This window comes from Prunus avium, chromosome 1 (genome assembly GCF_965620075.1).
Source record: "Prunus avium chromosome 1, drPruAviu1.hap1.1, whole genome shotgun sequence".
Taxonomy (NCBI): Eukaryota; Viridiplantae; Streptophyta; class Magnoliopsida; order Rosales; family Rosaceae; genus Prunus; species Prunus avium.
The window spans coordinates 1,094,538-1,120,275 of NC_142284.1; the positions used below are offsets into that span (position 1 = coordinate 1,094,538).

The 25,738-nt window shown below is 36.9% G+C and overlaps 4 protein-coding genes across 5 annotated transcripts; 3 read left to right on the plus strand and 1 right to left on the minus strand.

Moving 5' to 3' along the window:
* Window positions 1-415: 415 nt before the first annotated feature.
* LOC110755037 (uncharacterized) lies at window positions 416-7,934 on the plus strand. Its single transcript, XM_088246928.1, has 9 exons — window positions 416-796; window positions 4,689-5,034; window positions 5,138-5,251; window positions 5,358-5,457; window positions 5,732-5,889; window positions 6,100-6,225; window positions 6,705-6,785; window positions 7,431-7,675; window positions 7,796-7,934. Exons 2-8 carry the CDS (start codon window positions 4,978-4,980, stop codon window positions 7,521-7,523), a joined length of 729 nt encoding a protein of 242 aa, XP_088103054.1. The 5' UTR covers window positions 416-796; window positions 4,689-4,977; the 3' UTR covers window positions 7,524-7,675; window positions 7,796-7,934.
* Window positions 7,581-8,590, plus strand: LOC148297111 (putative F-box/LRR-repeat protein 22). Its single transcript, XM_088246933.1, has 3 exons — window positions 7,581-7,942; window positions 8,062-8,185; window positions 8,276-8,590. Exons 1-3 carry the CDS (start codon window positions 7,581-7,583, stop codon window positions 8,588-8,590), a joined length of 801 nt encoding a protein of 266 aa, XP_088103059.1.
* Window positions 8,591-9,204: 614 nt separating this feature from the next.
* LOC148297112 (F-box/LRR-repeat protein At3g48880-like) lies at window positions 9,205-10,732 on the plus strand. 2 transcript variants are annotated; one of them, XM_088246506.1, is made up of 4 exons: window positions 9,205-9,390; window positions 9,495-9,611; window positions 9,725-9,871; window positions 9,979-10,732. In XM_088246506.1, the coding sequence occupies exons 2-4, from the start codon at window positions 9,580-9,582 to the stop codon at window positions 10,517-10,519; spliced, it is 720 nt and encodes a 239-aa protein (XP_088102632.1). In that variant the 5' UTR covers window positions 9,205-9,390; window positions 9,495-9,579; the 3' UTR covers window positions 10,520-10,732. The 2 variants fall into 2 exon arrangements, with proteins under 2 accessions (XP_088102632.1, XP_021811873.1); XM_021956181.2 differs by having other exon boundaries at window positions 9,208-9,390; window positions 9,495-9,871.
* A 3,217-nt stretch (window positions 10,733-13,949) lies between these two features.
* Window positions 13,950-17,750, minus strand: LOC110755012 (Sec14p-like phosphatidylinositol transfer family protein). The gene is made up of 7 exons (XM_021956152.2): window positions 17,456-17,750; window positions 17,194-17,311; window positions 16,857-16,945; window positions 16,691-16,737; window positions 16,497-16,585; window positions 15,856-15,989; window positions 13,950-15,074 (listed from the first exon to the last, which is right to left on the minus strand). Exons 1-7 carry the CDS (start codon window positions 17,567-17,569, stop codon window positions 14,361-14,363), a joined length of 1,305 nt encoding a protein of 434 aa, XP_021811844.1. The 5' UTR covers window positions 17,570-17,750; the 3' UTR covers window positions 13,950-14,360.
* Between the last annotated feature and the right edge of the window lie 7,988 nt (window positions 17,751-25,738).

Sequence of the window (25,738 nt, forward strand, 5' to 3'; positions counted from 1 at the left end):
TCTTCTAGTTCTATTAATGTACAACACTTTGTTGAGATCTTATAAGAATTTTCTATCTACCATTGGAATCAGAATTAAGAACCAAAAATATATTTAAGCTTTTGGCTTCTTTTGCATTATTATTATTTAAATCTGTTGTATATCTGCTTATGTTGTAGGTTAAGAAGGTTAACAAAATGAGGCTCGCTGAGTACATTGAAGCAATGAGTGGTGTGCAGGTTTGGCCACAAGTTCTTAGAACTTAATCCTGTTCATCTTTTCTCTTTTGTCTTGAAGGTGTGTCTAATAGATTACACTGAAATTTATCACTTTGAACGTATAGCCGCGCGGCTATACTTTCTAAATACATTCGAATATTTTAACAATATAGCCGAACGGCTATACCTTATTTAATTCCAACAAACACGAAGCTTTCTCTCGGAGATGACGGAACTTGCACTCGCAGTGCTTCGTCCTCCGGGTTCGGCACCGAAAAAAGACCCAACCCACCTAGCCGCCTAGCGACCGCCTAGCTACTGCCTAGCCGCCTAGCAACCGCCTAGCCGCCTAGCTCCCGCCTAGCAACCGCCTAGCCGCCTAGCCGCCCGCCTGGGCCGATTTTTCAAATAGTGCGATTGACTGCGATTAACCTAGCCACCCTCTGCCAACTCCGCCTTATTCTCTTCTCTCTTTGCATTGACGACATGGCGCAGAAGAAAAAAAATAAAAAATTTGCTGACTTGGTGTCTGTCTTCAGTGGAAGGAAATGATGGAAGCTATCCTATCATGGAGTTTCTATGGTCTTGCCAACAACAAGGTTCGGTTTTTAGACCACAATCTCAAATTCTGACTATTTATTTCTGGTTTGGTTAAGCAATAGATTGATTGGTTTGGTTCTTCTTGCCTGAAACTTGATAAATCTTTATGCATTCAATATTCATCAATGGATGGTTCTTCTTGGTTGGACTGCTTTTCATTCTTTGGATATTGCATTTCTGTTATAGATGTTCACATTTGATCATGCCCTCTTGTTTGCTGAGAGAAAGAAAAAAGGAAAGATTTGTCTCCTCCTCTTGTATAGGAACACAAAACCAACCCAAAGAACAGAAAAAAAAAAATTGAAATATTACACCACCTCAAGTGAAAAATCTAATTCATTTAAGCTTTTATATTTGTTCTTGTATCAGCATCTGTGTTTCTGTAGTGTGAACTCCACCTCAACTCCAAAGAAAACAAATAAAAAAAATAGAGGGTGCATTTGCTAACGTATGGGTTGGGAATCTCTTAATTATATTCAACTTTTCAAACTGACTTCAAAAGCACCAGATTAACACACCAACATGAAATATAGTTTATCGAGACTCCATTAGTGTAAAAGGACTATGACTTCATTAGCTGAAAATGCTTTAGAAGAAGGATCAACTTCCAGTTCATTGAGATCCCTTTCGTTATAAAAACAACGTTTTTGAGTTTGAGGCAATGACTCTTCACCACTCTACATTACAACTGCAGCTGGCATGCTTGGCCTATCTGCCAGGTTACGCTGCACACTTGAAAGACCTACATGAATTGATCTCACAACTATATGAATTGAAATCCTCTGTTTCTCTTCATGTGTAACCTCATTCTTCAACTCATTGAGTCCTTGTCTAGAATGTTTTGAGAGCCTTTTCACAGCTATTTCTTGTCCATCTTTCAATGTACCCTGAAATCCATTAGCCACATGTGATGACCAAAATCCATACTATGTTGTTTGCAAACGTTCAATATACGACTTGTATCCATAGTCCTGACCCAAATGACATGTGGAAACTGTCAAGCTAACTGTAGGGAGGACTATATTTGATTTTACCTTAAAGACTGATCCGAAACCACCTTCTCCAAGTTTATTGTTGTTTGAAAAGTTATTGGTTGCACAAACAAACAACAGTGGCCAAGTCAAATAATGGTAATTGCAGATCTTCCTTTTGGCTGGGCTTCAGTTTTCCTGTGAAATATGTAGTGAAGTAAATAATGTAGCATGGACCCTTAGCTTAGAAAACAGAGAGGCAACAGCAAAAATTCCCTATAGAATAGAACTGAACCTACCTATCTTAGAAAACGGAGGGGCAGAAGAGTACAAAATCAAATAGCTTACCATATTTTTGTGGCTGGTTCTTCCTCACATATAATAGCAGGGCTAGGCCCAGGATCAGCAGTCCAGTAGACAACACAGTACTGGTTACTATGATCTTTGTATTGTCTCCTTGATCTAGGAATGAAGTATTTGAAAGCAGAAGATTGAGGAGTCAGAAATTCATAAAGAAGAAAATCTTTACTTTTAATCATCCAACGAACCATTAATGCTAGTTTCTGATACAATTCTAAAGAAATATTTTTCTAATAATGTCATAAGGCTTCTGGCTCTATCTTGTTTCTAATCATGTCACTGTTGGAAGATTTCTTTCTTCTTTTTTTCTTGGTGGCTTTTATTTTTCTTTCAAACTTTGTTTTAAACAGCAAGACGATTCCATACCTAGTTCTGATGAAGCCATTCTTATGTAGATATCTTGCCCATTTATATTGGAATATCTTATATCAATCAGATCGCTGAACCACTGCAAGCACCCCCTTCCTCCATCTCGGATATCCAAATTTGCAAAAGCGGTGCAGGAGCACTTGTTCATGCACATCATCTCACATTCCTTGAGGTTCATACTTGTGTTATACCAGGATTGTTCTGTACTTGGCAATTTCACCCAGAGTACTTCTTAAAGATGTCTCCACTGCAATTCAGTTGGGTCTTTCTCACACAGCTATATGACCAATCCACCAAGTCCCAGTCTTGTTGAAAGTTCGGTATAAATCCTTTCAAGCAGCTACATACTGGGGACTTGTCAATACTACATGCACCATTTGGACCACATATTCCATATTTGTCACAGATATCAGTCGGTGCTATTAGATAAACAACCCAACCTTGGTTTCCATCACTCCCGATGTCGCTCAGCCCAAATCCATCTTGAGTCAGCGCCAGCCTGAAAAGAGTTGCGCTGTTGAGAAGCTTATAACCATAATATACTTCATCATCATTATCCAACACAAAATCATGTTGGATTTATATTATGCATCCCACTAAATTGGATTCCATTCCATGGTGCAGTCCGATATTTTATAACAGAACTCTCCCTCAGAATTAATTCATGGTATCCAAGTTGATATGCATAATGTCCTTGAGAAGGATCCTGGGGGCTTTTCCAGGGTGTAAGATGCCAATGAAAACCTGTGATTTTGTTCCTAACAAGCGTCATACCTGGTATTAATGTGTCACCTGGGTAATCAAAACTCTGCCATAAAATATTATCAGGGTCATTATGACTCTTGCCATCTATCACAACAAGATTCGGAATCCAAAAGCTGTGCCACTGGATTCTATGCAGAACTTGATGTGTTGGAAGACCAAACTGTAGTGTTCTTATGGTCAACAAGGACAAGAATTCCAGGGCTGCTCACCTTGAGTACACCTGCTGAACCAGTGAGGGGTGTGTTTCTTTTAGTCTGCACTATGTATGGAGAGTCTGACTCTAATTAGAAGATATTTGTATTAATTTGGTAAAGCTTTGTCTGTAACTGTCTCTCACCTTAAAAAAATCTCACAATTAGCAGCATTGGCAATACTTGATTAGAAAGTAGAAACCCTACAGTATATAGTTAAGTTGAGTAGCTGGGAAGACAATTAGTAAGCTTTCAATACTAAAGTTGAATAGTGGGGAGACAAATTACTAAAGTTTCAAGGACAGATAAACAGGATGAATTTCTCATAAGGGATCCCCTTTCACTGTAGCTTGGAGTAGAATTCATATTGACAAATTAATACTTAAGTGAGTTGACAAATGGGGAAAAAAAAGAGAGTAGAAGTGATGAACCCCACATTTGACTTTAATAGACAAATGCCCAAGAGAAGTACCAATAAGAGCGTCTCCAATTGGGAGATGCTATCCTATAATTTGACACACATTTCATTTTTTTCAATTCTAACATCATGTCATCTATATAGCAATAGGCCATTGTAGTTAAATTTTCAAATAACCAAGTTGCTCTCTATATCCTATTGGAAACTGAAGGGGTAGAAGACTAGAAAACAACTTACCATCTATTTGGTGCTGTTTCTTCCAAACATTAGAAACACAGAGCTACAACCAGGAGGAGCCCAGGAGATGACACAATACTGCCTCCTATGATTCTTACTTTCTTCACATTCATTGAGACTATAAAATATAACCCAAGTGGCCTAACCCCCCGGGACGGAAATTGGGTTTTAGCAGGTTTAGCACTGATTGTTGTATAGTCTTCATGATCTAGGCAGGAAATATATTTGAAAGCAAAAAAAGTGAGAAGTTAGATATTGATAAAGAAAAACAAAGTTCTGTAATGTCTATCATCCATTGATCATAACAGACGAATTTTGAAAGAAGAGTTTGATAATTGTGTCCAAATCCAAAATTATAAAGTAACAACCTTCGGATTTGATATGTTTTGGCTTTACTTTTTGTACATGATCATGAAGAGATGGATAACTCCCAATTGACTGTTCCATATCCAAAGATGTTTCTGTTTTTCTCTTGTTTTCTTTAAAATTTGCATTAACACACTGACTTTTGAGATTAAAAATGACTCCATACCTAGTTCTGATGCTGCCATTCTAAAATAAATATCTTGCCCATTTTCAGTGAAATTTCTTACGTCAATCAGCTCACTAAACCACAGCAGGCACCCACTTCCTCCATCCTGGTATCCAAGTTTGCAAAAGCTGTGCAGGAGCAGTTCTTCATGCACAACATCTCACATTCCTTGAGTTCCATACTTCTGTTAAACCCAGATTCATCATTTGCTGAAGATCCATCATTTGCAGTCTGTTTTGTTCACTCTTATGGTTTGTTTCCCGTTTCAGCTTCAAGTCTTCAGCTTTCAAGTATGTGCTAAATTGAAAGCAAATATATAATATTTGGTTGCATTTGGATGTCACAGAGAGACTCATTGGCTACTGATGAGAGGCTTAATGCTCTAGAAGAAAGGGTTCATATCTTTTTCAATTTATTTTTTGCAATTTTCAGTTCAATGAAAAATTAGCAGAAAGAGTTTGTTGGATTTGAGAAATAGGCTTTGCAATGCTTTTTAGGTACGGCTTCTGTGGGCTGCATCAAGAAAGTACAACTTCGATCTTCATGTTTTAGAGTCTAAAGCACAAGATGCTGAGGATAGACTTGAAACGGTTGCCTCTCAGGCTCAGAAGGTCATGAACTGATGTACTCAATCCATCTATGGTCTATGGCTATGAGTGTGTGGTGTTGTTAGTGTGGTGTTCATTTTGCCATTGGCTTCTTGCTCTTTGCTTTCAGATGGCTGACATTGTTACAGAACAATGGATTCAAATTCAGCAGCTTGAGCAGGCTCTTCATAGGTACCGCAAGGGACGAAAGAAAGGACCGAAATCAGATAACTGAGAAGGAGGGACAAAAATCACAGTTTTAAGAGAAGGTTTACTCAATATCCAAAATCACATAGCAAACTAAAACCTAGACATAATAGGATAAAAATCCCTTGCTTAAACAGAAATCCTAACCCAAATAAAATAGGAAACTTAAAACTAGAAATCTGGAAATCTGGAAAAGTAGAAATCCTACTAGAATTTGGAAAAGTAAAGAATCTAGGAAACTAACAAATATATTAGGAAACTAATAAATTTAGGTCCTACATCAATTACACAAGTAAGTTCTTTTCTGCTTGAAACTGGCTTCAGATTCTTTATTTGCTAAATTCACAAGTTTTGCTGATTCACTAATATTTGCTAGTTTATTTTTGAAAAAAATAAGTAAATCGATGAGGACTATAAGGGTTCAAAGACAATTAACAAGATGCACATTCTTGAAGGTAATATTGGATATCCCACACTCGTAGTAGTAGTTCACAACTTCAGATAGGTTGATATATAGTCAATATAATATTCTGACCATCTGTGAACTGTCGCGGGAATTAAAATCCCGTCAGCACTGACAGCATCAAGTCTTTTCGACAATTGACCTATTTTGCTTTTTACAAAATATAATCTCACATTAACTCAACAAATCTGATGTTTTGCAGTTCATAAACAACCTTTCTGATGACCCTCTACTGAAGACGCTTGGGCCTAACTTCAGATCCTATTTCTCTCGAGATTTTCATCAGTTCAAGAGAGTCTTTGCAGAATTTAAAAGGTCTCAGCATGAGGTATGTGTCAAAAGTCCTTTGTTAATTGGTCTGTAACCGTTGTTGGGAAAGGAAAATATTTCTTCAATGTTCTTAGGAAGACACTGAGGCCACTCCTGTGATACATCTTTATAGTTTTCTGCCATTAAGTCTGCTGTTGTTTACATTTGCATATCTCTTTACTTTTATAGAATAGTTTCCAAATTTTGGTGGTTGGTTTTCTAATTTTCAAGAACTCTGAAGGCACGTGTAACTATATCACTTCAATCTTGAAAATGTTGAGCCACAAATCTTTGCAAAACTTAAACATATAACGGATTGTCTCTTCCTACCTCCAAAATTATTAGTTGTAAAACACTGAGAATTACATGACAGATGCTTTTATTACCCTAAATAATCTCATTTAGCAGGTTTTCTTACCATGAATGCATATGTTATATTGTTGAGGACTGCACCATTATGTACAATCACGACCGCCTGGGCCAATTTTCCTTATGCAGTTACAACATTTCATCAAAGAGAAACTGGAAAAGAATGAATTCACAGCAGCTCTTGCAAATGAGGAATTAGTTTTCTTTATGGTATGTAGTCAATTTTCTTTCTTTTTAATTATTTCTGTACTCTTTTTTGCCGCAACTTTTTCTCAAGAAATACATCCCATTTAAGCATTTTCTTGTGGTATTGTCCTTAATCAGAGTTGCTCTCATCAAAACTCACTAGCTGAAAGCGTCAAAAGTTCTGACTGAAAGAAATTTTCGAGAATTTGATATTGTTAACAGGTATATTTGGCATTATCCATCGATATGACTGTATCGAGGTGAATCTGATTTTATATGGTGAAAAACTTTGCATTCCATATTTTTATAACTTATTAACAAAGAACTACCTTATACCTTCTAAAGGGAGCTATCACCATCCTCCAGCATTGTGCATACCTAGTTCAACTTCTTGTCACGGTAATTTAAGAAGTTGTTGGACAATAATTTGTTGATTTTTCAATGAGATATGATGAGCAGTTGGAGCTTTCTTCTCATGTTTTTGGTATTTTAGCCCATAACCCAAAAATGATATGACAAAAATTGTATATTTAAATAGTATAGTCGCGTGGCTATACTCTTCGTAAACATTCAAATATTCCAAACGTATCATACTTTCTAAATACATTTGAATATTTTAAAAGTATAGCCGAACGGCTATACTCTTTAACACGAAGCTTTCTCTCGCAGATGACGGAATTTGCACTCGCAGTCACTGCTTCGTCCTCTGGGTTCGGCACCGAAAAAAGACCCAACCCGCTTAGCCACCTAGCGACCGCCTAGCTACTACCTAGCCGCCTAGCCGCCTAGCAACCGCCTAGCCGCAATGGACGACCCAAGATGGCAGGACTTAGAAATAGACTGCTTGGTGAAGTGTTCGAGAAAGTTGGAATGGAGTCGGTGCTTTTGGATGTCCCTTTTGTGTGCAAGTCATGGTACAAAGCGACCCTCAATCCTTCATGCTGGCAATGTCTCATATTTCCAGACAACGAACGTACTGAGGTTTGGCCTTGGGATGATTTTGAATGTCCTAATTTTCAAAATCTTATGGACAGATTTGCGAGTGAGTTTCAAATTGATGGGGATCGTTTCTCTGTCACTACTTTTTTAAAGTTTGTGATCAATCGGAGCACCGGAACTGCTGTTCTGCTTAAGCTTCCCAAATGCTGCACAGTAGAGACCTTTGAATTTGCTGCAAATGTGTAAGTTTCCTTTTAACTTGATGCAAGGGTGGGTTGCTCACTGCTCTGGCTAACTGCCCAAGTCAAGTATATTTTAATTTTTCCTGTAAAAGTAGCATTTTATTGTGTAATGTGTGCAGGTGTCCTGGCCTTGTGACTTCGGGTTTACCCCTAAGATTATTGGAGAGTGAACACACGAACCCAGAGCTGATTGGCAACTGGAAAAATTTGGAGGTGGTGTCATTGGGTTCAAGCCCAAATTTGGTGATAATACTTGCCCTTATAAAAACACACCGCAAGAATTTTTACGGTTTAGATTTGTCCATGACCTTAATTCGTGAACGTGAGGCATAGGCAATTGTCAAGTTGGTGCCTGATATCAAGTACTTAAACTTGAAAGGTGCAAACATTAGTCGGCATAGCCTTGTCACATTGCTGCACGGCTGCAAAGATCTTGTGGTGTTGGACGTCAGGGATTGTATTGGTTTTGATGAGAACGATGATGAAATATTAAACTTTGCATCTCATATCAGTAAATTTACGTGTGGGGGTTCTGTTTTTCCGGAATTTCTTTGTGGGTGGTTTTCTACGGATGATTTGGTTTGTAAAATAGGTTCAATCCCCTTCGATGTTGGCATGTTCAATGAATTTGAAGCTGATGAGGAATGAAGAACTATTTGATTGTTATTTTCATGAGGACTTGTAATTGTTCCTATCTTTTATTTAAATTATTTCCCTTCTTTTAGTTATTTTGTTCAATTGATATTGTGGAAATTGTAATGTTGAAATAATTATAAATTTTAATTACTTGAACTTCTTCGTTAAGTTTTCTCCACTGAAAAATAATTAATTTTGTTGTGAAGTCTAATAGAAAGTAGATATGGCTCAAACACCACAAAAAATGCCTGACAATTTAGGGGCATTATTCTTTTAGTCCTCTAGAAGTTTGAGCTGTTTGGTGATAGGACAATTATGGCCTTGCTTGCTTTGGTAATTCCTTCTTAGCTTTAGGCCTAGTTTGGACTAGTTTGAGCTGCGAGTGCAAATTCCGAATACTATACTATGTTGCCTCTATTATTGCTGGACTAGTTTCCTACCTTTTTTTTAACTGGCTCAAATCTGAATTCGATTAAATTAGGATGATTTCTTTGGTGAAAGGACAATTATGGCCTTGCTTGTTTTGGTAACTCCTTCTTAGCTTTAGCTTAGCAGATGGTGCCAAAGAGTCTCCTGCTTTTGACGGAAAAAAAAAGGCCCTACTTGCTTTTCCAAAAGGAAATACTAGAATTGCTTCCTCGTGAAGTAGTTGCCTCTATATCATTGCTGGGCTAGTAACTAGTTTCCTACTTTTTGTTGTTGGAATGCAGAAAGTGCTTGTTGAGTGAACAATTATCCAACACTCCATCAATTAATTCTCTTGTTTGTTCTTATTATATAGGAAAAGGATTACCATAAGATTGTTTTCCCAGGTTTCTTTGTATTCTTTTGAAATTTATGGTTTTTTTTTTCTATTAATTTGGTGTTTAATTAATTTATTGTATACATATATAGTTATATTAAATCGTTGTTGCAGATGGATGAACGAAGATGGGAGGACTTAGAAATGGACTGCTTGGTCAAAGTGTTTGAGAAAGTTGGAATGGAGTCACTGCTTTTGGATGTCCCTTTTGTGTGCAAGTCATGGTACAAGGTGACCCTCAATCCTTCATGCTGGCAATCTCTCATTTTCCCGGACAACGAATGTATTGAAGTCTGGCCTTGGGATGTGTCTGAATGTCCGAATTTTCAAAATCTTATGGACAGATTTGCGAGTGAGTATCAAATTGATGGGGATCGTTGCTCTGTCACTGCTTTTCTAAAGTTTGTGATCAATCGGAGCAGCGGAAATGCTACTGTGCTCAAGCTTCCCAAATGCTGCACAGTAGAAGCCTTTGAATTTGCTGCAAATGTGTAAGTTTTTCATTTAAGTTAATTTTCAAAATTCCAATCAAAGTGTAGTTTAATTTTCCTTGTAAATGTAAATGTAGCATTTTGTTGTGCAAATGGAATGTGTGCAGGTGTCCTGGCCTTGTGACTTTGAGTTTACCACTAAAGTTACTGATGAACAGCGATAACACGAACCTAGAGCTGATTGGCAAGTGGAAAAATTTGGAGGTGTTATCATTGGGTTCATGGTCAAATTTGGCAACAATACTTGCAATTATACAAACACATTGCAAGAATTTTTATGGTTTAGATTTGTCAAAAGGCTATGTTGATGAACATCATGCGTTGTCAATTGTGAAGTTGGTGCCTAATATCACGTATTTAAATTTGAAGGGTGCAAAAGTTAATCATGATAGTCTTGTCACGTTGCTGCGTGGATGCAAAGATCTGGTGATGTTGGATGCCAGAGATTGTTTTGGTTTCGATGAGAACGACGATGAAATATCAAAGCTTGCGTCTCATATTAGTAAATTTATGTGCGAGGGTTCTGAAAATCCTTTTCGTGATTTGCCTACTAATCTTGTGTGGGATGATGGATACTCATTTCAAGAGCATGTGGAGGAGAATTGGGATGAAATGCTCAATGATTTGAACGATGCATTCAATGATTAGAGCGACGAGGAATGAAGAACTATTTGATTGTACTAAGTAATATCTCATCTTTTTTTATATTTACAAAGCTAATGAGCAATTGTGTGTGTTGAGTGTGGTGTGGTGTTCATCTTGTGTTTTTGGACATTGTTACTCTAATGAGGGCTTGTTATAAGTTCCTATCTTGATTTCATTATAAGATGTTTGGTTAATTGGGAAAATGGCCGTTCTAAATTCCTTCGCTACATTTTCTGTAATATCACATGTGCTCGCGATTGTTCTTCAGCCTTGCCTTTGCCTCTATATCTATCCTAACTTTCCCTTCCCACCAAAGGTTTTCCTAGCTAATAAATTTCTTTGAGGTTCAGGAATGTTGGTTGCACCAGCTTAACAACAGCCACAATCAGTAGACAAATGAAATAATATGTTACATTGATTTTATAAATAAGGTTAAGGAATGTAAGACCAACTATAGAAACGCAATTTTTCGCACGGTTTATGCTTATTAAATTTTAAAAAGAATTAAGGCAGCCTCTGCTAGGTGGTAAACAAGTTCAGTGATGCTAGTTTTGGCACAATAAGAAGCATTTGATAGTAAACCACAGATTGGGAAACAGAACAATCTCAACAGAGAGCTTCATTTCAATTCTTCAAAATCTGAGATATCCTACGAGTATACTACAGTTGAGTGCTCTATACAGAAGGCAACTTCAATTTCAACTTGTCCCCTATCTCCACTGCAACAACAAAAGTGTGCCAGCTTAACACCCCGCAAGCCCTTCAACCAGTCACTATTAAGGCATCAAAATGAAGTTTCTATTGCTATATATTTAGGCATCTATAAAATAATAAGTATCACAAAAAGTGATGAAAAACATCTAAGAAAGATGATGAGCCAGAACTATATTAACCATTCATTCAGACAGGGGACATCTACCTTCAAGAATGACAATCACAGTGGCCAAATCAGAAAGTTGAAGTATAATTTCTACTGGCACAACACAAGCACTCTATACTAATTATAGTTTTTTTGTTTATTAATAGAGGCGGGAGATTCGATCTTCGGCCTCTTCTAACATTGTGAAGAGATGGAAGAGCTAGTTAAGATTGTGCTGTGTTTTCTGTTCTCATGTTTAGCGATTGAGCATCGCTTTTGCCTTGTTATAAAGGATTACCATATGCTTGTTTTCCCAGGTTTATCCTCTTTCTATTATTTTGAAATTTATGGTTTTTTTTTTATAATAAAATAAATTGTTTAATTGATATATTGTATACAGATGTAGTTGTATTTCTTCATGTCATTAATTCTTTCTTGCAGATGGACGAACGAAGATGGGAGGACTTAGAAGTGGACTGCTTGGTCAAAGTGTTGGATAAAGTTGGAATGGAATTGCTCCTTTTGGAGCCCCCTAGCAATTCCATTAATAATGTCAAAGTTCTTGGGCCAATCTATGGCATCATGCATTTTCTTTGATCTGCAAAATAGCGTAGTTTACCAACGTTCAAATATCCATCATGCTAACATAATCAAGTTTTGATCATACGCAAACAAACAACAAGACATGTTATTATTCTCTTAGCCAAATCCTGATTGGAAAGGAAAAAACTCTTAAAAAAGAACCAAAAAGGATGTGTCAATGGTCATACAACTGTTTTACTCTAAAAGCTTAAATTTTTAGGGAATTGTTGGAGCATGAAATTTCAGGTCCTCCAACAAGTAATCTCGTAATCAATGTTGAGAAGTCGGACACCATCTTCGATTGTCACCAATGAGAGGGAGTACCTGCAAGAAAACACGCCAATGCTAAGTCAAGCTAACAAATTCCTTATGTGCAAACTACACACGGAGAGGCAAAAAAATGCATATTGTAAGAAACAGATAGTTAAAGTCCCACCCTACACCTTGTAAACCCTCCAATAAAATCAGTTGGGCATACTCTTTGGTTCCATGCTTTTTCTTGTTTTGTTCGTCGTAGATTAATAAACACAACATAATATAGAAGCGTGAGCAAAATAGAACTCTAATTTTATTTTATTTTTAATACAAGTCATAGTCTAAATTATAAGAGGATGAGGGGTTTCACACAGACACATTATCAAGGTGTCATAGGGTTCAAACTTGATACCGCTGTAACTACATAATTATAAAATTTTAGAATTAATACAACATACAAGAACTTGTTTGACAACTTTGGTTGGTCCATAAAATTTAAACATTGGGCTTTAAATCAGGTCGGTGTGGCACTCAGATTGGCCCAATAAATCAGCCCTTATATTTTATTTGTACCAATTTGCTAAATTAGGCATCATGTACTGATGAAGAAAGTTCAATGTTACAAAATGCATATGACGACTCTGTCACGTCCATTCAAAGCACTCCCAAAAACAAACGAAAATGATACATTTTCAAACTCAGAAAACTGCACAGAATAAGCTCCAAAACATCAACACTAGCAGTACCAATTTGTCTGCATTAGAGCATCTCCAACCGATATGTCAAAAGTGCCACATAGACATTTAACAGCTAGAAATAACATATCACCTCACTCTAACCGAATTGTCAAAACTGATGTAGAATGAAGGCTGAAGGTTCAGCTGTTATTTTTGACATCCCAAAAGCAAGATGTCAAATGAATATTTTATTATTTTTTAAAGACAGCTGGTTGTTATTTTCATTTATTATTTTTTTATTCTTTATCTTAAATGATTTGACAGTTACATTAATTATTTATTTGACATATCGGGTGGAGTGTAAAACTGTGTAAATGTCAAATTGCCACATCAACCATCAAATTTAAATTTGTTGTTTGGTATTTGACATATCCCTTGGAGACTTCAAAAATATATAATAATGATTGCCACTTGTCAACTGCTATTAAACAATTAAAATATAAATCAACAAAACAAAACCCTCTAATTTATATATATTTTCACGAATTGGGTTTCTCTAGTTAGCAGTGAATCAGCCAGAAAATCTCAGCACTGAAAAAGCCATAAGCTACAAACAGATAACTTTGAGTCTCTAACATCACCTCCTGAGGAACCGAACCTTGGCGCCCCCTGAGGACAATGGATCCACGACAAAGCCGCAGCCCCAACCCAAACATGTCCATACAAAAAATGTATAAATATTTACGAAAACTTCACTTCCCAAAGCCTCACCCACACGTACATACAAATATGTGATCAGAAAGGGTACGACTTTGCTTGAATAAAAATAAAAAAGAACGTTGGCACGTAGCTACATTTTGACTTCTTAAACCACAAACTCCGACACATATTCCTACCACTTCTTAAAATAAAAATTGAAAACGGAAACCAAACCAAACCGATACCTACGAAAAGAAGATTACAAAATATGCAAGCTTTCAAAGTTCAAACTCGGGTCCATTTTATTATGAACAAAAATTCAACCCATGTGGTTCCGTCGCAAAGATTCCACAATACGAAAGAAAAAAAGAAATATATATTTATATATATCAAAGTTTGAATTGAAATGAAACAAAGATTTCTTTTTTTTTTCTTCTTGTTTTACAGCATATGAGTTCCAATGCAAATATATTGTTCGCCGTCTCGACCACGGTATCTTGTTCCCGAGCCTCAAAATTAGACAATGCTGCACAATCTCTCACACCTTGCCTAGTACGTCGTCTCTCTCTAAACACAAAATTTCTTCTTAATTTCTTGGTCTTGGATAATTAATTAATGCACGAGGAGAGTTGGACTTTGCAAAAATAATTAATCAATTATTAGTACTCAAGTCAAGGACTCATTTTGTTAATTTAATAGCAACCTATGTACTTCGCTTTTCTGCTGCTGCTGGAGGAGGAAGAGGAGGAGGAGGAGGAGAGGGTTTTTGAGTTTAGAACCGTTGCGACACTGACACGTGGCGGCGTCTGAGGTGGGGTGAGACGATGGAGATGAGCCCGCCCAGTGGGGGCCGCATCTTTGACCTGTAAATCATCTCGTCGTACGGCCTCCTGTAGAACTTCAAAAACGGGACGAACGACTCCCGAGACTTCTCCGTCTTGCTCACGTGGCACTCCTTGCTATTGCTGCTGCGGAAGAACATGGCCGGTGACTGGAGGAACGACGGGCGTGGGGTCCTTGGGTGGCGAGGGGTTCTGCTTGCCTCGCTGCTGGTGCACCGTTGGGGCAGTGGGGTCGACGGGAACAAGCTCTTCCTCGTGGCCGCCGAGTTGCCGTAGCCGTGGATGGTTCCATGTGGCGTTCTCGCGGCTGGGGATGCAAAGGAGAACGACCGAGCGTTTAGCGGAGAGATAAGTGCGGGTCCCAGAGGGGAGTGACTGGTGGGCCCTACTTTGGATGCCGACGTGTCGGTAAGGCTGAGGTACCAAGGTTTGAGAGAGTCGAACTGGTGGTGAGAAACAGTGAAGGAGAAACGCGAGGACGAGCAGGAGCCGATCTTGGCCGTTGATTTGATTGACGCGGGGTCGAATCGTAGGGACGAGGCTCGCGGGTAGTTTGAGAAGTCGTTGAAATCCAACGACTCCTCAAAGTCTAGTGATGACACCACCATCGTAGCCGTAGAAAGCTCCACAAAGGGTCGTACGCCCTACAAACCAATAAAACACATCCACGTCACACTCAACACATTTGACTTATTAAATTGTTTACCTTGTGGTCACACAATGATCAATAACTAGCAAGTAGTAATTGAGTACTAGAACTTCACTAACAATTTTGCTTACACCAAAAACAAAACAATGTTAACATCCATGGTAAAATGTTGGAATGACTAAGAGAAATTAAAGTATACGAAAAACTTCCGGGCGGGTTTTTTATTTGGCATGACATTCGGGTAGTTAAATCTACATCATGATAGCCCGACTGTTGTAACCGACACACAAACGGGGATCCTCCCTTGAAACCACTTGTGTCATATATTGTGTTGATAGTGTTTTATCTAAAGTCCAAGACCTTTTTCATAGCAACAGTGTTAGATTTTTACCGTTACTTGGATTGTATTCTCTGAAAGCAAACCCTAGCAATAATTGTGGCATAATTTGAACCCATGCAAAAGCAGTAATAATCAAGAGTTGATGATGATGATGATCAGCATCCCCCACCAAAAAGAAGTGGGAATAGGGTTGTCATTGACTTGTTTTTGAACACTGCAACCCAATCGGATGTGACCTAAGCCTTAAAAGGATAAGGTTATAGGTGGGGTTTGTACCCAAAAGTAGCATACATTATGCACAAGTAGTCAAAACAAAAACAGTAAAAAAACAAACACAAACACAAACCCAGCAAGCTCAACAGTAACATTGGACTTTTTTTACACCAACCAACTGAATATTAACTCATTAGTTTTGAATTTTGATGAACATTTTTACCTTCCAGAGATAAGAGAACATAGTGGGAGGGTCAATTACAAAGGCCTTGAACAGCCGTCCTGGGTAGTACTCTGCCACAATTTTCAGTGCTGCCAGCAACAAGTTCATAAAAGCCGAAGCTGACCTGAAAAAGCCTGCAAAATCCACCGCCACTTTTAATAAATAATCAAAATTAAACAATATTATTAGTGTTAATTACATGCATAATTTTGAATTATAATTGTTAATTGGAAGGGATAAAAAGTGTTTTAAGGGTCTCTGGCAAAGCAGAAAAAGTAGGATCCTGGCAGGATCAATATATTTAAGGAAGGAGCAGTTTTGGGAATTTGACCAATTCTAGGAGGGGAGGGGGGGGGCGGGGTATAAAAATTGACACTCCGATTCCCCATAATGCCCCTGCATTTCTGGACAACTTTTGAGGGTTTGACCGCGACACCTGAGGGGCACTCCGGACAATTTCTGATGATATCTCAGTCCCAGAAGACCACAGTGCCGCTTCCTCCGACATAACTGTGTGCCTTGTTTCTCATTAACCAGGCTAGCTTGCTAGTGAAGTGTGCAGTTTTGAAGTACAATGGTGGTGAATTACTAAATTACCCTTATTGATTTTGGTATGCTAAGGGTAAGATTGGGAGGCTTACTTGCGTCGAAAAGGAGAACGAACTGCTCAACATTTTTCGGCATGCTCTCAATGGCCACCTCCAGCGTGAAAACCAATAAGCGAGTGAACCTTAAATGTACAAAAATTATATTCAGGGAAAACAAAAGCAAAAACAAGAAGAAGAAGATGGACAAATTCTGTTTGAGCAGTTTCTGGGTTTTGTTTGCTACTCACAGTTTTTGCGAATGGAACTTCTGGTAGTCCTGCTTCATCCGGAAAATCTGTACAAACAGTTAAGGAGAAATGTGGGTTGTTTAATAAACAAACAAAAACACAGAGGAAAACAAAACAAAACAGAAAGGAGATAGAGATTGAATTTATTTTAATTATTAAATTTTACCAGAACGGGTCTGGATTCTTCATCATGCCCGGACACGTAGGCAACCCCTTCTGCAAGTTCAGCTGAGAACTCATCTGCTATCAAGTTCTCTGTGTTTTCAAAACAACAACATTAAAATAAGTAATCAAAAGAAGAGAGAGAGAGAGAGAGAGAGAGAGAGAGAGATTTCACTTTTTCATCATTAGTGGTTGGGTTAAAACACTTTAACGCTTAATTCAAAGCGTGGAAAAAGCAAGATTCTACGCTTAAACACAAAACAAAAAGAGAAACCAAGATGCACTAAAAAAGAGAATAAGTAACACCAGCAGAGAAAAATGAGAAAGAAGAAGAAAACTACCAGTGCCAATGCTTTGTCTCCAAGAAAGACAGGCCCTCAGTTGCTTGGCTGCCTTCTTAACACTGTCTCCTTTTGCCTTCAGAAACCTCTCAACACAAGCAGTGTTGCAAAACTTCTCCTGTAAAACCCAAAAAAAAAAAAAAAAAAGAGACACAGTCCATTAAAAAAATGATTGGCTGGAAAAACCCGTTAACAAAATGCAAACTTTTGAAAACCCATGAAGCAAAACATGGAGATCTGAAAGTTGGTGAGGAAGCTCAACCTGTTTGACTGAAAGTGGGGCTTGTTTTCGTAGAAGCTGAAGAACAGCTTCAACCCTTGCGTCGTCTTTGCACTGCTGATCTTTCTGCTGCAGATGATGATCTTTCTTTCCCATTTCGAGAGAGATTTCCGACAAATGGTGATGAGATCAAATCAACGAATCAGTTCCAAGAAAACACACACTCTATTATACCAGCCTTCAAATTCACGCAACCATTAAAATGTTCACTCGGAAAAAGGAGAGAGAGAGAGAGAGGGAAAATAAAGGTGTTGAAACTTGAAAAACTGATCTAACGTTGAATAAAGGAGAGTGAGGCAGAGGAGGGGATATATATAGCAAAACGACAGCTAATCACGCCGTTACAAGGCTAGCACACTGGCGCATGCAAAAGCTATTATATTTATTTTATTTTATTAATAAACAATGGGATTTTTTAAAAATTAAAAACGTCGTCAACTGGTTGGTTTGGTCAATGCCATTGAAATATTTTGCAATGATGGGTCCGAAAGCGATTCGTAACGGAACACGTCGGCTGGTCCAGGCCCAAGCCCATCGCCCACCTCCCCACTTAATTGCTCCAGCTTTATTACTTTCCCATTTTGCCCTGACCTCAGACCTCTGCCCCATTTTTCTGTTCGTCCTCGTGTTTCTTTATCAGAAACGTATTCATTTTCATTTTTGATAGTTTCCTAGAATGCAACTTGCCTACATGTTGCCTACGATTACTGCTTATGGAGCCGTTTTAATGCCTGCGCCCATATATTTCATGATGATGATGATGTGCCTGCCTCCCATATTAATGTGTGGTTAAGACCATTCACATGGTTGCTTGATGGTCACTCATGTGTTACAATTTCTACATGGTCATAGATATATATATATATTTTATGTTACGTGTTACAATTTTGTTTCCACATGTCGTGTCGTATTTGTATTTGATTTTGGAATTGATGTGGGATCTATTGTGAAACCTATTGTATAAGTAACGATAATCAATGATTGACATTCACTTTGCATGCATGAGATGAGACACATATGTTAGCATTTTCCCCCTCTGTTTATGTGTAGAATTCAAATCTTTCAACATCCTTATTAGAGCCGTTGTTCTTTTCTTCTTAAGAACAAAGTCTAACTGTTTTCTTTTTAAAAGAAAAGAAACATCTCTCACTTCACGTGTTTTAGAAGATACCAAACTATTAACCATTGGAAACCGTTTGCACACACATAAGTGGATGATAAAAAATTTATACTTCATCGTGGTTATATGGTACAATCACAAACAAAATGGATAATTCACTATATTTTGCCCATATATTGTGTGTCTATATTTCTCATCACATTATACCCACACAAAAAAAACACATAGTTATATACATCCGGTAAGAGAGAATAACTAGTCTAATGTGATGATTGAAAAAGAGACTTTGGTGGCTTTTGTATAAGTGAAAAAAGGCTGCAGTGGTACTGGATGTAATTATTGCACGATACCACTTTTGTTTGGGTAAATTGAATGGGAGTTGCAATGATGGCACTTTTGTAGAGCAAGGTGGGATGGTGGGGGTCTAGGTTGTGATGATAGGGGCAAAAAATTCCAACACGTGAACGGATATTGCGGGACAAAAGAACAGAAGGGCATGTATGTATATATATATATATATGATCGAATGTCACACACAAAACAGTATCTTTCTTGTTCTTTTAGCTTCTTTGGATGAATGTTACATGGTATATTCTCGTACACATTGTATACACAAATTTGTCAGTTTTGCTTCAAGTTCTTAGGCAAATTGTGCTTCACTGTATTTTTCCCTTGGGTGATGGAACAGTGAGCTGCTTTCCCTTTTTTCTTTACCAAAATCGATCCCATCCATATCCATGGTACGTTTGTTGTTGCTACACAAATTTGGGTAAACATAATATCAAATCCTATTTATATTTGACTCCAAGAAACTGTCTTTTAAATGATACTATGTATCAAATTGTGTTTTTGGTTTGTAATGATCTCTTGTTAGGGAGTTCGATTTGTAGATATTGAGTATCATAGCGTGCAAATATTAAGCATGCTCTTATACCATGTTAGAATTAGAACATCCGACCCAAGTTCATACCTCTAACTCCTATTCCCCACATATTTTCAATTAATAAGTTTTGTATGGTGGAATTGCACATGCCGCTTGTATCTCTCTCTCTCTCCACTAAACATGAGAGAATGCGTTAGCTTGGTATATATTGTTAGCCAACTTCTTAACAGCCCGTTATCTAAAGAAAAGAAAGGATTGTTAATCAAAATCACTTATTTTGACCTAATTTGACAATTTCACATGTAAGATTATTGTTTAGTTGTTTTGGTTATAAATGATTGTTATTTTATAATTTATGCTACCGATGAGAATTGTAGAGGATAATGAATATGCATGCAGTGTGTCCATGCCACCACAATTTCCAGGAACAACGTTTGGGAGCAAACAAAGAACATAGTATTGGTGCAATTAATATCAACACAAAAGTTACACATAGTCCCATGAAGTCAAAACCTTGATACTTGGCGTTCACATGAATATCATACAAACCCAGTCCAACTCCGTTATTCTTACGGCGGAGACCTTCCCCTTTCTCCACACTTGGCTTAGAAAGACCCCACATTGTCACTGACATTCTCCACGTGTCCATCTCCTTAATCAAAATTAAAAACACCGCCCCTTCCCTTTTAATTAATTCATTAATTAATCTTAGCTTTACTTTGCTTCTTTTTGCAAATGATAAGCTTCGATTATCTCCTCTGCACTTTCGAATTAAAACAAGTCCAAAGAGCTTAAAATTTGATGCTATATGCCTCCTAAACCCTATTATCAATTTTAATTTTCTCTCACAAGTGAGAAGAATCTAGGAAACATTATGCTTCTCATTTTATTTTATTTTTTGCTCTTCTTTAACGTATATGATACGAACAATATATTATGTTGTTAGATTAGAAATCATCAACGTAATATATCATATATATCATTGGTTCGACAATAAGTATCTTACACGTTATGTTGTTGGGTAGAGAAAATTTCTTCATATATTCACAAGAAAAACAGTGTGAAAATCGACATGATCTTACACGCGCACAAAGAGAGAAGATGGTTGGGCTCCATAAGTAAAAGCCATTGCTCGTCGCTTAACTAAAAGAACGTACAAAGTGAGGGTTGGAAAATACATATATATAAGTTGAGATTGAGAGTGCAAAGGCAAATCGAGCGTAGATTAGGCTGGTAATTTGGGGTTTCCAAAGGTGAAGTTGTAAGCTTTATCGTGATAATTAAAATAATGTGGCAAAGCTGGTATTTAGTGAAAGATTTGTTTCGTTTGTCCTCATTCAAATGTGTGAGAGATTCTTCCTTCCACACTTTAACCCAACTTCCTCTTTCCCCTTTTTCTATTTCTATTTCTTTTCTTTTCTTCTTTTTTTTAAATAATAATTTTTATATCTATTTCTCAAAGGTATAAACATAATGTATATGAAATATGATGGTTGAGGAGCATGATATTATGACTGTGGGGATCAAAAACAATATGATGTTGTTGCTTCAAATCCCTCCCACGTGGTCCAAAGTGTGCTAAAGTGGTTTCCTTGTATATTCCATTTTTCCACCTACCCTTAAATCCCTTTTTTGATTCAAATTTTGAAACACAATCCTCTCCTCTCTTGTTGTCCCTTTTTATTAAGGGACACTTTTAGGGTCCCTTATAAAAAAAAATTCAACGATACAAATATTCTATTTTTCAAATCTTTATTCATAGATGATCCTTGCAAAAAATCATGCAAATTAAAAATCATTAAAGCATCAAATCAAAATCAATAAAATAGACGAACACAGTGCTTCAAGAAAAGAGTATAATAATAATCATCTAATTGAGTGGTCATCAAATGGTTCAGTTCGGATTATTGAAATACAATGTGTAGTGAGGCCTACAAAGGTGTTCCTCAAATATTTGAGAAAAACTCTCTCTCTCTCTATATATATATATATATATATATATATTATTTCCGTAACACAATTTAGCTAGGGACTTTACATGCACTCCCACCACAAACCCCAAAAACCCCACATGTACACTAAAAATGCACCCAAAGAGTCTCCTTAAACCAAAGGTCCAAAAACATTATGATATATAATATAATCATTGCATTTTAAAATTCAAAAAACATATTGCTTTCCTCTCTGGCTCGTACTCTCTCCTCAAGTATTCATATATAGAAACGAAATGAGGTGAAAAGGCGCACAGAGTTGTTTGCTAAAAATAATGAGGAGAGAAGGAGGCCAATTTCCAAAATTCATGGGGTAGGGATACCGTAGGGTCTCTCTTTGTCCTATTTCTCTGACTTATTAGGGCAGAAGTTGAAAGCATCCTTGTCTAGATGAAACTAGACCAAGTCACCAAGATATATAGCAATCTGCACGACCAAAACAATTTTTCCTTTTTAGCCGCCGGGTAGGCGGGTACGGATATATGAACTGTTCTTGAGACAACTATATTTCCCGAGGAGAGAGAAATATCCCTCCATCTCATATAATTAGTTCAATGACTAATCTCACTCATGGATAATTGCCTCTATCTATTCTTTAATTATATAAGTTTTTTTGTCTTCTCCATACATCACTTGCATTAATTGGAGCAATTCGGGAGATGTTAATATACCGAAACCCGAACAAAAAGAAACAAATCTGAGCGTAGAAACCCTACATAAGTCCTCAAAGTTGTAAAAAGAAATTCAGTTTAGTCTTAATAAAGTTTAGCGATGTTCTGGATCTCCATAACCTAAATAATCCCCAAGTGTCGTTAGTTTCACATGTACAATCGCAATGATTGATGTTAAATGGTTCTGCTTAGTGGAAAATTGATTAAGCTCTATTTTATGGAAAGAAAAAAAATTATCTTTACTAATCTTAATTTAATCACTAGACTCTTGTGAAACCAAGATAACAAAAAAAATCTCACATAGAAAAGCTAGCTTCAAAAACAGTGAACATTTTGGTGCCATAAGATGATGGATGGACCACATTCTTCCAAGATGTCTGACCTCACAAGACAACTTATGATGTTTCGTATTTTTCTTTTGGGGGGTTGGGGGCTGAACTTAAACCAATCAGGACGTTCTTCGTGAAAATGGTAAAAATTTTGCCAGCTTGATCGGAGAAGAAGATATGAAAATGTGCAGTAAATTAAAACAGCTCTTCAACTATATATATATATATATATAGCTTGCAGTGTCACATGCAATACGAACGTACGTACTATGAACAGTTTAACTGCATGCATATGCATCATGCATCTGCAAAGCAGTGAAAAGTGTTCCAAGAATGGGAGCAGCCTGTCGTGGTAGAGTTGCTAATTTCTATCACAAATGAAAACCAGCCACACAATATTACAATTCGATCGATATTTCAACTGTTGATGAATGCAGATCAAAATTAGACCGCACGGCCAGTTGTACATACATTATAACGTATACAAATATAAACAGTTTCATTGAAATTGAGTGCACCTGCAACTCTTCTCTGTATATATACTGTGTCCAGAAATGTGATCACACACAACCAGCTTGTCTGAGGGAGGAGGAAAACGTGTAAATCACAGGGATATATAGCTCTGTTTTGTTATAACCAACCAATTACGTTCCATCACGAGTGATAAGGATTTTACATAACAAAGCGTGATAATATGCAAGTTTCTTCTCCAGAGACTAGACTGAGAGAGACTTGTTGTGCTGCTCTTTTCACTCATAAATTCAAAAACATTGCTTACTACTTTAATTAAAGTTTAAAAGTAGTCCTGAGGGAGACTTTGGTGTGACCCAACTGGACGAATTTTTGAATATTTAAAAAATTAAAATGAAAACACAATTAGTAGTCTGTGACTGTTGAAGAATGTGAAAGTACAGCATTCTCATATGAAAGAATGTCATGGTGGTACGTATAGAAGATAGAGTTGGTCATTTCGACTCAAAAATTCAAAACCCAAATCACTTGTTTACTACTTTAAGTCTACCTTTCACGAATTAATAAATTATTATTTTTCCTACTCTTCTCCTACTCTAAGAAAAAAAAATTGAACTAATGAGATGACTTGTAAAAATTTGAATGATCCTAAAATATATGGCCAATACAAAAAGACTATGCATCATTTCGGATTAGACTTTGGTGGCAAACCTGAACGACTTTTGGGTCTTCAAATCTTGAAAGGAACGAACCGTTGCAAAAGAATACACAAAACAAATGTTTTAAAAAAAAATTATGTCATGATTTCTGCAGCCATTAGCCATTTGTGGGTACCCAAATAGCTGCCATTTTCATTTTTTGACCACAAACACACACAAACAGATCATATCATGGACTCTGCGCAGAGCTCTTACATGGTGGTTGGGGCCCTTTGTCCTAATTTCTGACTTCATCACAATGACTTCGCCATTGAAAAACAGAACCCTCCTTCTGTTTTTTTTTTTGGGTACCTAGACTGCCTAATTTGTCATGACATCTTTGTTCATACCCAAAAATTATATAAATGTAAGCAGAACCCTCATATTATTGACTGTGAAGTATAAAAATGTTGGGTTCAACAATTTTTGTGTAAATAAATAATTTATAGCAACTGCGATTACTGATCTTATGGAATCATATTGAATATTTCACGATACATTCCGTGCTATTTACCATTTGGTAAATGAATGAAATTGGTTTTTATGATAAAAAAAAAATATAGAAAATTTTCCTAAAAGTCTAACTTTGTTTTGATTAATGTGTGGCTGCAGTTTGCTGGCATGCATTGTACAGTGTTAATGGTACTCAATTATATGTTCACTATTCAATATAGTTTGTTTATTCTGAAGGGATTTTTAGAATATCTCTTCGATTTTTTTTAAAGAAGAAGAATCTAAATCCATACTATTCACATAATATTCAAATTTAACAATGATGTAAGCCAAACAATTTATGAGAAGCCTCGTATTATTGACTGTGAAGTATAAAAAATGCAGGGTGCAACAATTTTGTGTGTGTAATTATAAATAACTTATAGTGACTGCCGACCAGTACTATTGACTATTTGGTAAACGAATGAAATTGGTTTTCATGATAAAAAATTTTAAAAAAATTCCTAAAAGTCTAACTTTGTTTTGATTAATGTGTGGCTGCAGCTTGCTGGCATGCATTGTACAGTGTTACTGGTACTCAATTATATGTTCATAGTTTGTTTATTGCAAACAAGAGGTTGGTTGAGTTGGTAAGAATCGCTATCTTCGTTATTCAAGCTTAGGTTCGAGTTATGTTGCCGACTATCTCTCTTGATGGATAATTTGTAAAAACCCAAAAAAGAGCTAAGACCCCCTCTATAAGACCTCAAAGAAACCATGGTATGCTCTGACCCTGGGATGAGGTAGTATTCCCTCCACCTAAACTTTTCTGTACCCAAAAAAAAATTATATAGTTTGTTTGATCAATTTTCATAAATAATAAGGTAGAAATTTAATCATCAACGGACGACGTCCCACTAGTCGTTGCTTGATTGATTGATAGGGCAAACAGGAAAATTACCGTTAAACAAAAGTGATTACAATAATTATAGGATCCTTTTCATATGTGCTGCCGGTGAACTACTGCTGTGATTAGACAGAAAACAAAAAGAAGTTGTAAAATTTAAATGATTAGACCCCAACATCTCAGATATTCTCTAGCTTTCGGTTGTGTGTGTAAATCATTTGTGTTCTTTGTTTTTGTTTGCTTTACAAAGCCAAAAATGAAATTAATTTATACCATCACTAAAGAATAAAAATCACGTCATGATGTATTATTTGGCAGGTCAGCTTTGGGACTTGAGAGGATCTTTAGTTCTGGACTTCTTCTTCCCCAGAATCCTTCTGTGTTTTGTGTATTGATGCAAATTTCTTATACTGTAGATGATCACAGCTGATTTTAATTATCATCTGATGACTTTTTGGGCCAGAGGATCTCCATTTTTTTGTTTTTTTTTTCCTTTTGTTTTGGACTGGCTACATTTGTAGGGCATTGATTGAACCATAGGTTCACAGACAAGATTGTGGTTGTGGACAGGAATCAACATGATGGGTCAGACGGAGTCCAGGTCTCAATATGATGGTTCATGTGTCTGCAGTCCTTGCTATGTAAGCTTGTGAAAGAAACTACAAGACAATGAGACAACTGGTAAACAACCGAGCAAGCAATTGGGTCGGGTCAGCTCAGCTCCGATTTCATGGGTGGATTTGGGTTGCATTTGGTAAACTCG